We start from the raw sequence: 12742 nt of genomic DNA on the forward strand, positions 1-12742 counted from the left end.
TTCTTTCATTACTCAAATTAATCTTTGATACTTTTGAGTTTTACAAGCCTCAAAATTATTAGAGATTTTTATAGTTGTTAATTTTGGGATTTGTGAGATTAATTGAGATACATGCAAGCTGGCCCGAACATCCATGTTAATTAAAAAAAATAAAAATTAAATTAAATATTATTATTTCTATAAAAAAAAATAGAGATTAAAAAGTAAACACAAACTATAGCAATGAAAAAAAAAAACCCTTAAAACTAATCTAAAACTTCTAAAATACCAACAAATTAACCCCCAACAACCAAAATAAAACTTCAAAAATATCATCCAACAAAAACAAAACCCCTTAAAACCAATATTTTTTTAAAAAAATAACAGAATAAATGAATTGCTTCTAAGTGATAATAGGCCACAAATAGTAAAACGTCTTAATCATTTTGTTTAATTTATTATTAATAATTTGTGTCATCCATAGTCTAATAACATGTTTAAAAATGTGGTCATAATTACATATAAAATATTTTTTATTTTAAAATATATCATAATATTTTTTATTTAATTTATTATTTATTATTAATAATTTGTTGTCATCCTTACACTATGATGTTGTTGGCAATGATTATTTATTTCTTTTAATTCTATCTTTAGAAGTGTAGTTGTAGTTACAATTTAAAATGTTTTTTATTTTGAAATATATTACAATAATATTTTTTATTTTATTTATTTTTGACATCAGCATGATATAAAAACATAAAAATTAATTTAATTTAAATCAAATAAAATTTTTAAATTTTCATGGAACAGTAATTTAGTAGCAATACCAAATGCACCCTAAACACATTAAAACCCTTTTACCCAATAATTTTAATTACACTCAACAATCAACCTCAAGTGATTGAGTTGATGGTCAATGAGGTTTGTTCCATTTTTGGACCTTTTAAGTTCAAATCTTGAAGTTAATATCTATGGAAATATTATTAAAAAAATTTAATCACAAGAGTTGATAGGAGAGATGTAATATTAAGATCATTTAGAGAGGAATTTAATCTTGGTTGATGTATAATGATGTATAAGTAAATCCAAAAATATCTTTATCATATATATATATATATATATATTTTAAATATACCCAATAATTTTAATTACATGATTTGTATAAGATAGTGCCTAATTAAGTTTGAGAGGTGATGCTCCCCTCCTAAAAAAAATATTTTTTAAAAAATCAATTTAATTCTAAATTTTAAATATGTTTTCATATCGTTCTCCTGGAGAAAAAAATTATTACAAGTATTATATTAATATTTATCTTAAAAAATGATTTAATCTTAAATCATTCGATAATATTTTATCATAAAACTAAAATGTAAAAGAAAAGAAAAGAAAATTACATGGTACGAGTTCCAAAGTCTTACAGTCTCCCCCTCTTTTTGTGAGGACATAAAACGACAACGTTGACTAACTCTACACAACGATACGAAACGCTAGATAGTTTCTTCCCGTTGTGGAAAGACGGGGGTGTTGAAGAGAGAGTGATTGCAAAAAGAAGTAATGGCTGCTGCTGCTGCTTTGGATACCCAATGGGATTTCAGCTGGTATTTTTTTTTCTCTCTTTTCTCTTTCTCTTTAGTTGCCATAACCTTTTGAGTCTCACTAAATTCTTGTTCTGTGTTTATAGTTCCTTGGAATTCTTTTTTGTTTCTCTATCTCAATACATCTAAGTCATACTTATACTTGCAATATGTTGTGTATAGTCATGCTTTTCATTAATTTTTTGTTACTTTTGCATTCATTGACTTGAGAATTGATTAGGGTTTTTTTTCTTCATATTTCATGTTAATTGTGTAAAGTAAATAAAGTCTGAATCTTTGGTGTTGTATTTTGTATATGAGTAGTGTTGAATGACATGGTCTGTGAAGTGATTCTTTCTTGTTTGTGGGTTTTTTTCAAAATTCATTTATAGAGCAGAACTGCCATCAAAACTGCTGAAAAACTTGTGATTTTATCAGTTTTGAGTTTTACCATTGGTGCTGAAAGTAGGTCAATTTTCTGTTGCTTGAAGTAATTTTGGTTTCATATATTTAGCTACATGGAGGGAAACTTGTTTTGAAATCGAAGGAAGAATGTGGAAGCAAATAAAGTTTTTTTTCCCGTCAATGTGTTTCTCTAATTTTGAAGCGTGTGGATTCCATTATGATAACAATTTTGTAGAAATCAGGAGCAAAAAAATGCAGCATTTCGACAATGATTGATAAGTTATTTAAGTTTCAATAGCACATGGCTAATGCGCTATCGCATTTTCATAATTCTGCAAAATTTCCAAAATCTATATTGTGGTTTGTAAATCTTTGATATTTAAGAACAAATGACTTAAACATGTTTGAAGAATGTGAGCAAACAATACTAGGATACTGAGAATATCAGGTAATGGTTATAATTTTGATGAATGAATTCATATAGGAAAGAATCTCCAAGGAAATATGATGAATTCACGTGTAAACTGTTTTGTTATCGTTCCGTACTAAATTATTCTATTCAAGTGGCACCAGCAGTCATAAGTGGTTCATTTACATTTGAAAATTTCTTTATAAGATACTGTTTGATGTTCTAGAATAAATTGTCTTCTGCAGTGACTTCGAAGTAGATTTTGGGTCCGAGGAGAATGCTTCTATAATCTATGCAGCATTAGCTGTCGATAAGGAGGTGAAGCAGTTGCATTCTTTCATCTCTGCATTGATTGTTTGTTTAGTTAGATCCTTATTTTGCTCTTTTCCCATTGCAGTTGCAGCCTGATAAAGTGAAGAGGCTGATGTCAGTCTCTGATGGGAAGTTGTCGGTGTAAGTTTGTTTCCATGATGATGGTTGGCGTGTATCCTTATTTGCTTTCTGATTATTGTTTGAATGTAATGGATTTGCTAGGATGGCAAGGATGAAATGTTTTCAGAATTTTGTGATACTTTGGGCGTTTGCTGATTTTAACCTTTGCTTTTAATTATGTGCAAGATAATTAAGGTTTATTCATTTTTTTCTTATATGAACTTGGAGTTTCCGAAACTTGTTTCCTTACCAATAAAAAAAACACAAAAGAGAGAGAGAGAAGGGAATTTCACTGTATACAGCCAATTGATAATTAAGTTTTTTTTTCCTAATCAAGATCGCACTTTGGAGTAAAATTGCTTCATGTTGGCAATCCAATATCTCTTTGAAGTGGAATTTATCAGATTTAACTACTTCACTCAGCTCTTTAGGCATAACATTCATGTGATTCTGCGTTGCGCACACATATTATAGCAGTTATGTATTATGTATTTCACTGCCTCTTCCTTGGCAACTGTTGATGAAGCAGGCAATTGCCCAGTTTGTTGCTTTGAAGATGCAATTAAACATCAAGTAACCTTGGTAAAAAACGAATTTCATTTGCTTGAATCATGGAGACAAATGAACTGTCCTCATGAACCAATCTGCTATATATTTTTGGATGCTCTATACCTTGCTGCCAAGCTAACCCCACCACTTTTTTCGTTGCAGCTGGTCCATAATAGCTGTAGCAATACAACAATATCCTCTTCACTATGTATATTTTTTGAAGCAATAAAACTACACCATAATTCTTTCATCAAACATTTCCTTAAATTAGCTATCCTTTTCTTTTCATACCTTTTGTTGTTTACTTGGTGTCTCTGAGGTATTGATGTACTGTATGCCTTTCTCTTGTATGAAATTGCCTAGTACCTTGTAGTTTGATAGCCCTTTACCTTATAACCATTTGTTTTTTCTTGTGATAATAGGCACTTTGAAGCAGTTGAGGCGCGATTTCTCCGAGCATCATTTTCTGCATTTGTCGACGTCCTTACACTCTCAACAAAAACAATTGAGGAATTTGGAAAGGGAATGGCATCGTGAAATGAGATTAGTATTCACAAACATTTGTAGAATGTTCTTGTAAACTTAATCCATATGCAGGATCTTGAAAATCCTTGGTTTTGAGCTGTTATTTGAGCATGGCAGATATTATTTTGCTTTTGCCTTAATATGCACGAGGCATGGTGCAAAAGAAGAATTTAAAGCAATTGAATCAAAGTGCTTGTTGGAGACAAACAATAACGGGCTCCAAACTTCCTTCTTTAAACAATGTTCCTCTTCCCTTACTGGCCACCCACCTAGCAATCATCAATGTTTTCTGTACCAATGTGTTTAGGCATCATTATACGATTCATACAACAGGATAGAAGCATTCCAATTTTAACCATTCCTGGCCATGCCTAAACCGTGAGAAATTTTCATTTTTGTCCAAAAAGACATGGCCAGGCTCCCATGCCAACACAAAGCCAGAACCTGAGAAGCTTAAGGAGGATGGTTGATTCTGCAAAAAAATAATTTGCCTAATCTCGAAACATTGTTATTTCTATGCCATCTACAAGACATATTATCTTGATTGTCAATAAAATAGGTGTTTGATGTTGTGGTAGTTTTTACGGTTTGAAAAAACAAAAAATTATAGCCTTTTTTTAATCCATGTTTTAAGAGTTTTCAATAGAATTCATGCAAATTACGGTGTGTCTTGATTAACTAAATATTTTTAAATTTATAAATCGTGATCAAAGCAAAACATAGTTTTTAATCATATTTCATTATACTTATAATGAAATTCATGTAATCTATAGTGTGTCTTGATTAATCATATATTTTTAAAACTATGATTGGAGTAAAATATAGTTTCAATTGTACCGTATTATACTAGCAAACAAAGCCAAAATTTAGAGTATTATGCAATAATATCAAATGATTATAAATATAATTTTTGAAACTCCATTGCAGATTCTTACAAATTTTCAATGAGACTGTATAAAATCAAATGGATCAACTTGATATGATTAGCCATCCAGACAAAATGGAGAGCATGAGTTCCACTTTATTGACAGAAGAGTGGGGTTTCTGCTGTCTTATCCACACGAACGTGACCTTAATGCCACTCATTGCAGTTTGGTCATTCACTTTATGAACCCAAAGCAGTCAAGGGCTCAAGGCTATGCTATCTCATTATGCTAATGAAGTGTAGGGCATTGATCTAAACTTCATGGAAGGTACGACGGATCTTGACATGGCAGATCCTAGCCCTTAATCCCTTTTTAGATAGGGTTTCCACTTACCACCCATCATTGGGATCTGTGTATTATTAGCATGCAAATCTCTGCCGTGATTCATAGCAATTTGGCGACCCAAAAAGAAGGTGAAATGACTGCCCATTCTAGCCAAGTCTCATGTGGGCAAAACCTAATGATTTTTCTTCGTAAAAGAAGACAAAATCAAGAAACCCTAGCTGGGGCAAGCCCAGGTGTGGCTAGCTGTAAGGTCTCCTGGGTTCAGCCAGCCCTCTACATGCACTCCATTCTGACAAAGGTGGCTTAAGAAAGCCCAAAGAGATAGATATAGAAGAAAGTAACGGCTTGGGCCATTACTGGCAGTGACGGCTGAGACCATAATTAGCAATCAATAATCACCAAATCCCAGAAGAATCAAAGATAAGATGATAATGATGAAAATCTTAACAGTGAATTTATGATCCTTCAATCTCGTTAATCTCCATGTAACTTACTTTCATTAATTAATTCCCTATGCTATCATTATCATCTACTGGTTTTTTTATCCATGCCATGCAGAATCTTACCTTGAGGATGTTAAAAAAGAAGAAAAATAAATCTTACATGCCGAATTTTCAATATCAAATCTTTTTTTTTTTAGTGATACTAATTATTTTTCTGTAATCATTATCAATAGAATTACAATCATTAACAATTCATATATTTAAACCATAGATAATAAACTCAATTTAATCCAATATCTAATTAAAAACTCGACTTGAATGGTAGATCAAGTGGGTTAATCTTTGTTAACACAATCCTATCAAAATTACAGTTGCAATACAAATTTTTCTAATTTTTTTTCTATATATACCCATCATTCAAAAGATTACAATCATGAACAATTCATCTAATTAAACCATAATTAATAAACTTGGAGTAGGCATGCTGACTTTGGTATGTTGTTTTAATTATTATTTTTAAAAAGTTAAAATAATGTTATTAAAAAAAAACTCAAATTAAATTTTAATTGGGTTGTGGGTTGACATACCAGATCGATCATGTCAATTTTAGTTGATTTTTTTATATTTGATCCAAACTAGAGATAAGTCGGTCAAGTTCAAGATCAACCTGTCAAGTCGAATCATGTTTAATAACTGCGATATAAACATCAGATTTGATGAAATTAATAAATTATCATGGGGCTAATATTACAAGAAATACATATTTTTGGCTGCTATTGTGCATGCATGGATGAATGAATGAGAATGTACCTGGGGCATGATAGCCATGGCACGTAATATATTAAATGATTCTTAAGAAAGTCATTAAATAGAGATAGAACATGCAGCCCCCAATAGTGATTATTGGTAATTGTTCATCAGTAAATGTGATAATTAACTACATTCTACTGGATTTGTAACTCTCATGGACGTGGTGCACTTAATTAATTATTTCAATTAATTATAATTCCTTCTCTTATCTCCACCATAATTTATAACCCTCTCCTTGAACTGTTCTCCCATGCATTAACCCCTTCCCCATTATTCCTTTTCTCAATAAATTCAACAAGGCAACAACACTCCTTGTTCCATTAACAATGGAGAATCCACCTGACTTTGATGTCTGGGATCTTGGTGTTGATGATCAAGACACCTTCCAAAAGTAAGATTCTTTCCCCTTTTTTTGTCGAAAATGTACTTCACTATATATATAATTTAATTTATGCTGCCTTCTTGTTTAAAATCTCAGGTTCTTCTCTTATCACTTCTCATGATCTTTAATTATTCTTGTTGTATTTTGTTTATCTGTTCACAGAATTTCAGAACTTCCCCCCTTCGAAAGCCTTTTTGATCCGTCGATTTTGCTACCCTTGGTGCCCCGTGACGAGAACATCAATCAGTTCAAACACCTTGAAGATATCAGTAGTGATAATATTTTTTCTGAAAGTAATCTTGAGTCTTGGTATAATCAAGAGAATGCCTATATCGACACAAAGCCAGTGCTAAACCCTGGCATCCATGCTTCATTTGGGCAAAATCTTGACAACAATGTCATCAAAGGTGATCATCACCTGAAAGGATTCTCCATGTTATTGGTCCAAAGCGTTTGTGCTAGTTCTTCAAGCGTGAAGGAGGAGGAAGAAGAAGAAGAAGAAAGTAGGAAGATGAGCGGGAGGAAGAGGTCGGTTGCTTTGGGGTTGGAAGAAATCCAAAAGCATTTTAACATGCCAATCACTCAAGCGGCTAGAGAAATGAAAGTGGGGCTAACTGTGCTGAAAAAAAGATGCAGAGAACTTAAGATCATGAGGTGGCCTCATAGGAAGATCAAGAGCTTGAATTCTCTTATCAACAATGTCAAGGTACGTGCATGGTTAATCTTGCACACAGGCGCTTCCTCTAATTAATCTTCATTAAATTTTGTATCATTTTCAAAGTTTTTCTCTTAGAGGATTCAATATGGGCTTGTTTGGTGTGATGAAGGAAATGGGGCTGAGTGAATACGACGCAATCATGCTGGAGGAGCACAAAAGGCTTATTGAAAAACTGCCGGACTTAGAGCTGACCGAAAGAACAAAGAAGCTGAGGCAGGCTTGTTTCAAGGCCAATTACAAGAGGAGAAGGCTCTCGGCAGCATATCATTGACTTTGTTTTAGGGCTAATTTCTAATTCTGGAATCAAGAGCTAGCTTTAGTCTTCGTTGGCACTTTTACTGTGGCCTTTGAACTGCGGTCTTCTTTGTGTTTATTTTGCCTTTGAGAAAAGTGAAATGGCACTGATAAAGTTCTTTTGTTGCACAAATGTTCTGTTTTAATGCAATCACACTCTTTGTTTGAAATACTCTAGTCCGAATTCATAAAATCTCATGCTTCAAAGTTCAAACAACCTTGAATGTCAAAAATTGACGTAAATCGGCCACCCACTCCTGTTATTATAGTACTAAATAGAAAAAATTAATGTTAAAATGAGTTTTGATGGGATACCGAACTGAAAATAATATTGTTTACGCATGCATATAATCATAGATGATGAAGGATAGTTCAAACCATTGAGAAATTAATCTTTAGCTTATGTTTTTAGGTTTAATTTATATGAACTTTTAGTTAAAATTTATTACTTTGGTTTTGATTTAATTATTATTTGGTATTTTTTTTAATGGGCCATAAACCTAAACGTTTGTTCTAGTTAGGGTTTTAGTATTTATATCCTACTTTTCTAAATGTTAGATGGTTTTGATAATTAATAAAAATATTACAGACTTTACATATCTCCAATCTCATTTTTTCTTTTCTTTAGCTTTTTTTTTTCTCTAAAGCTTTTTTTTATTGCTTTAATTCTTATTATTTATTGCCCCGCATCAAGTTTTTTTTTTAAAATATTTATCTAGCATCTTTTGTGTAGATAATGAGAGAAATACAAGAAATAATAAAATGAATTGAATTCTATTATTTTTTGTGAATTCAATTTATACATTAATTAAACCCGAATTCAACATTATAATTAAATGGAGTTAGTTTAAAGGAAAAGCTAAGTTTCTTTGAAATGAAAAATTAGTCAAGATTTTACAGTATATAGTTTTTCATGTGCACTTGAATCAAGGTACTGTGAAAGTGACATATCACCAAACTCTGGGTGAAGTTTTCTATATTACCTCTAAATTTTAAATAAACCCTTTAAGTTCAAGGCTTAATTACTTATTTTAATAATAATAAAAACCACTTATTTAATCAATTTAGCTTCTCTTATATTCAAATACATCGATCCCAATACAATTATTTCCATAGTACTGTCCTCATCGGTCTGCCCCTGCATATGATTAATAGTAGAATTTAATTAATAGAGTGCTGTAATATAGTAATTTAACTCGAACTTAAAATATAATTATAGTCTCTTATGGTAAAAATAAATAAATAAATAAATAAAATTGCTAGCTAGCCCGGTCTATTGACTGACCAAAATTGCCATGTCCCATTATTAAATGAGCTAGGGTCAACAATATTAGCATGCTGAATACTGGGGCTAGCTACCGCTTCTATTTTCAACATGTTATTTCAGTCTATTTTGTCAATGTTTTTTCTTTCAATGACCCTACATCTAGCCTCTAGATTTGATTTTTTTTATATCTATTTTCTTGTGTATCATTAAATAAATCATAGTAAACATCTTGTTTGCTTCAATTTTTTTTTTTCTTTAGATATAACTTGTTGGACCATATTTTGTTTATGCAAGAAAAATTAAAGGAAAAGGAAGAAGAAGCACAAGCATTGGCATGGATGTTTGGTAATAATGTCTTTAACGACCTTGTTGATTCGGATCATGTAACCGTGATAATCATATAAAAAATAAATTTAAACAAATTAGTCCTATAAAAATAAAATTAAAATATATTATGAAGACCGATCCAAACTAAACTTAATGCTTTTAAAAAAATAAAGACGACATTTTGTTTTAAAAATATCAAGACAACAAAATATTTGATTAACTTAGGTTTTGTAGCTCAATCCATGACCTGGGTCATAGACTTTACCGGATTTAATAACTTTATTTTTTTAAAACTATATTTTATTTAATTATATTATAATAAAATTTTAAAAAAGGTTGAAAGATAAATTAGAGGGAGTAATATTGAAGAAAAAAAAGAGTGAGCCGCACAGGTCTAACTTTGACCTTTAAAAATAAGGCCAATCGTTTAGGGCTTCCTAGCCTGTCTTGTTGATTGGACATTGTTTGTTTTTTTTTTTTTTTAAGGGTTAGACTTTCTATTTTTATAAATAAATAAAAGTGATGTGTTGTTTGTCCGCCCAGTAAACTCAATTGTTTTAGGTTATAGTATTTTTTAATTAAAAATATATTAAAATATTTTTTTTTTATTTTTTAACATTAAAAATCAATTTTTTAAAACATTCTTCCACCAAACAAAAAAAAAATTTCCTCGCGTGACCCTCCAATTTAATTCGTGATAGAAGAGTGGCCAAGTGGGCTGAAGACAAATCAAAGGACGGTCACATTTGTTGTGTACGTAATAATCAACTTAATGTGAGGAAACAAAAGTCATAATCAAATGATATTAGCAAGCGTTACATTATTGATTTTGATCTCTATCTATACACAAATTCAATGGTCGAGGAAGAAAATTAGAACTACGAACAGCACCACATGGAAATATATAGGTAGTGACTTGACTGCACAATTAATAATTCATCAAGGAGAAATTGAACTTTGGTACTGACTAGGCTTGCTCTTCTTCTTTTCTCAGTTTCTATCTTCTTGCTCTACCTTCGTGTCCATGGGACCGCATGCTTGAAGCTTTCACAGATGTCTGTCTGCATTTACGTACAATATAAATGATATTGCGCAGAGAATTATATAATAAGCATATAGCATCAGAAAGCAAGCGCTCCATGGCTTTGCCAGGAAAATCCTAGCTAGCTACTCCTCCAATTCCCAAAAACAAGGATAAAGCAAAAACATGAAAATTCAGAAAATCTAAAGAGTGATGTGAATTCTAACAAAAGTTATATTACTTCTGCACATATTACACATCCTGCAGGAAGGGATTTGGCTTTTCTATGATATGTGTGTGTGTATATATATATCCATGTGTATGTGTGACCATATTTAGCAACAATATCCAGTTAGTGTCCGAAAAAGGACAAAATCATATTTTGGTTGGGTATATACTTACCCAAAAATGTGATCTTGTGTGAGAAAGCCCCAAGAAACTTGATCTTCTTCTAATTCTTGTGATCTTCACTCTAACTGCTTCACGTCCTCCATGATTAACACCAATATCTCCATGGCTAGGAGCAGCAACTTCTTTATTATTTTTCCTGAAGAATCCCCACCTACCAGACCCAAATGTAACCCTCTCTTTGCTATTCACCTCCCCGCAGCCCAAATTCTCTAAGTTGCTCAATGAACGTCCCTTTCCAAGAGATAAGGAACGAGGCACGTAAGGTCCATCGAAGACAGTTGTTGGAGAAGGCATGTTGCTAACCTTGGCCTCGTTTAACAACCTTGGTGGCAGTTCCAAGCACCTAGCAAACTTGGGCTTGGATTGAGTGGCGCAAGAAGGTCTAGGCTTGCCTGGTGCTTCCTCCCACTTGAATGGAACTGAGGCTAATGTATGGATTGGCGGGGTTAACATCCCTGCAGGCGACTCATGTAGCTTGCTTGAAAGTGAAAACAAGGAGAGTTTTGGTGTAGGACTCGGATCATAACCTAGCTGATCATCACCAGACCCCATCATCAGTACCAGCTGTTTCTTTATGTAAATATGTATGGACGCAAAGTAAATTTCTCTAGGAAATAAGACCAGCCCAGATCATAATTTTATAGCTGGAAAAATGGGTTTTTTGTTTTTTTGGGGTTCGGCAAAAGCAAGATATACGGGGGAGCTGGTGGTGTGGTTGGTGGTGGTGGTGAATGACTGAATAATGTGAATGGTGAGAGTCACAGCTATCAAACGCTCCTGCTGCTGCTGGCGCTTCTATTACTTCACGAGATAATGGCTAGTTTAATTTTTCTCACATTGGTGGGCAAGGCTGTGGGTCCCAGCTGCTATAGAAATCTAGGGTTTTAATTGGATCATTGTAACGACCATTAACGGTCATTTGTCAATTTTGTTTCCTTCTGAAAAGTCATCATACAAATTTGTATTTAATATGGTGAAATAAAGTGTGGTGTGGACGGTTACAATGTGGTCATGTAGCTACCATGCCCTCTGGGCTCTTCACATAAAGATAAAACCTTACTTTTAACTTCTCAATTAAAAACATATTAGAATTATGTATTTTTCATATTTTTATTTTATTTTTAATATAACACATTAAAATTATTAAAAAAAACATAAAAAATATTAATTTAATATTTTCAAAAAATATGTTAAAATACAATATCAAACAGTAACTAACTAAAACCTACTGCTTATTAAAATTTTTTATTTAATTAATTGGTACCTGCTTGTTTTACATTTTAAAAGCACTTGTAAAAAGAATTAAATTTTTTTATTTTTTTATTTGCTTCAAATTAATATTTTTTTGGTGTTTTCAAGTCATTTTGTTGTGCAAATATCAAAAATAATTTTTTTAAAATAAAAAAAATATTATTTTAATGCATTTCCAAGTAAAAATTATTTTGAAAAGCAACCACAACCATACTTTTAGATTATAACAATGATGAATATTTTATTTTTATTTTATTTTTTAGGGTTTTGGGTTTCAAACATCACAAGGTTTAAGGAATAATAATATGATTTAAGAAATGTTTTTTTTTTTATTGACAAAATTGAATTCAATGGTGACGTCTGTTCTTCTTTCGTCTGGATATCTACAACTTAATTAAAAATACAAAATTTTATTTGGTTGGCGGTTCAAGGCATAATCTCTATATATATTAGAATTTCTTCCAAGTCAAAAGGGTCTGCTCCCAATAGAGCTTTCAGCACTATATATTATATGCTCTGCAATTGATATAGAAACAACAGAGCATGCATCTGCTGAGTCATTGCTCGTTTTCATGGAGATATGGACTCAGTTTTTAATGAAGTTCATTCAGCCTAACATGGAAAGATGCCTTTCTGTAACTTTGTTTCATTTTTTTTTTCTTGATTACAGGCGAGCGAGAAGTGTATGTTTCACTTGTACAAGTTATGAAATGGAAACAACAGAGCATCTA

The 12742-nt window shown here is 31.9% G+C and overlaps 4 protein-coding genes across 4 annotated transcripts in view; 3 read left to right on the plus strand and 1 right to left on the minus strand.

Moving 5' to 3' along the window:
• LOC7464538 (uncharacterized) overlaps positions 1–12742 on the plus strand; it is a 92306-nt gene that overhangs the window by 8928 nt on the left and 70636 nt on the right. The gene's annotated exons all lie outside the window — the stretch shown is intronic.
• LOC7475179 (uncharacterized) lies at positions 1410–4117 on the plus strand. The gene is made up of 4 exons (XM_002321362.4): positions 1410–1580; positions 2616–2688; positions 2768–2823; positions 3774–4117. The coding sequence occupies exons 1-4, from the start codon at positions 1537–1539 to the stop codon at positions 3886–3888; spliced, it is 288 nt and encodes a 95-aa protein (XP_002321398.3). The 5' UTR covers positions 1410–1536; the 3' UTR covers positions 3889–4117.
• Positions 6667–7711, plus strand: LOC7464539 (protein RKD4). Its single transcript, XM_002321363.3, has 3 exons — positions 6667–6731; positions 6885–7428; positions 7550–7711. Exons 1-3 carry the CDS (start codon positions 6667–6669, stop codon positions 7709–7711), a joined length of 771 nt encoding a protein of 256 aa, XP_002321399.3.
• On the minus strand, positions 10104–11625 carry LOC7475181 (uncharacterized protein At4g00950). Its single transcript, XM_002321956.4, has 2 exons — positions 10752–11625; positions 10104–10389 (listed from the first exon to the last, which is right to left on the minus strand). The coding sequence occupies exons 1-2, from the start codon at positions 11313–11315 to the stop codon at positions 10339–10341; spliced, it is 615 nt and encodes a 204-aa protein (XP_002321992.3). The 5' UTR covers positions 11316–11625; the 3' UTR covers positions 10104–10338.

Source organism: Populus trichocarpa, chromosome 15 (genome assembly GCF_000002775.5).
Source record: "Populus trichocarpa isolate Nisqually-1 chromosome 15, P.trichocarpa_v4.1, whole genome shotgun sequence".
Lineage (NCBI taxonomy): Eukaryota > Viridiplantae > Streptophyta > Magnoliopsida > Malpighiales > Salicaceae > Populus > Populus trichocarpa.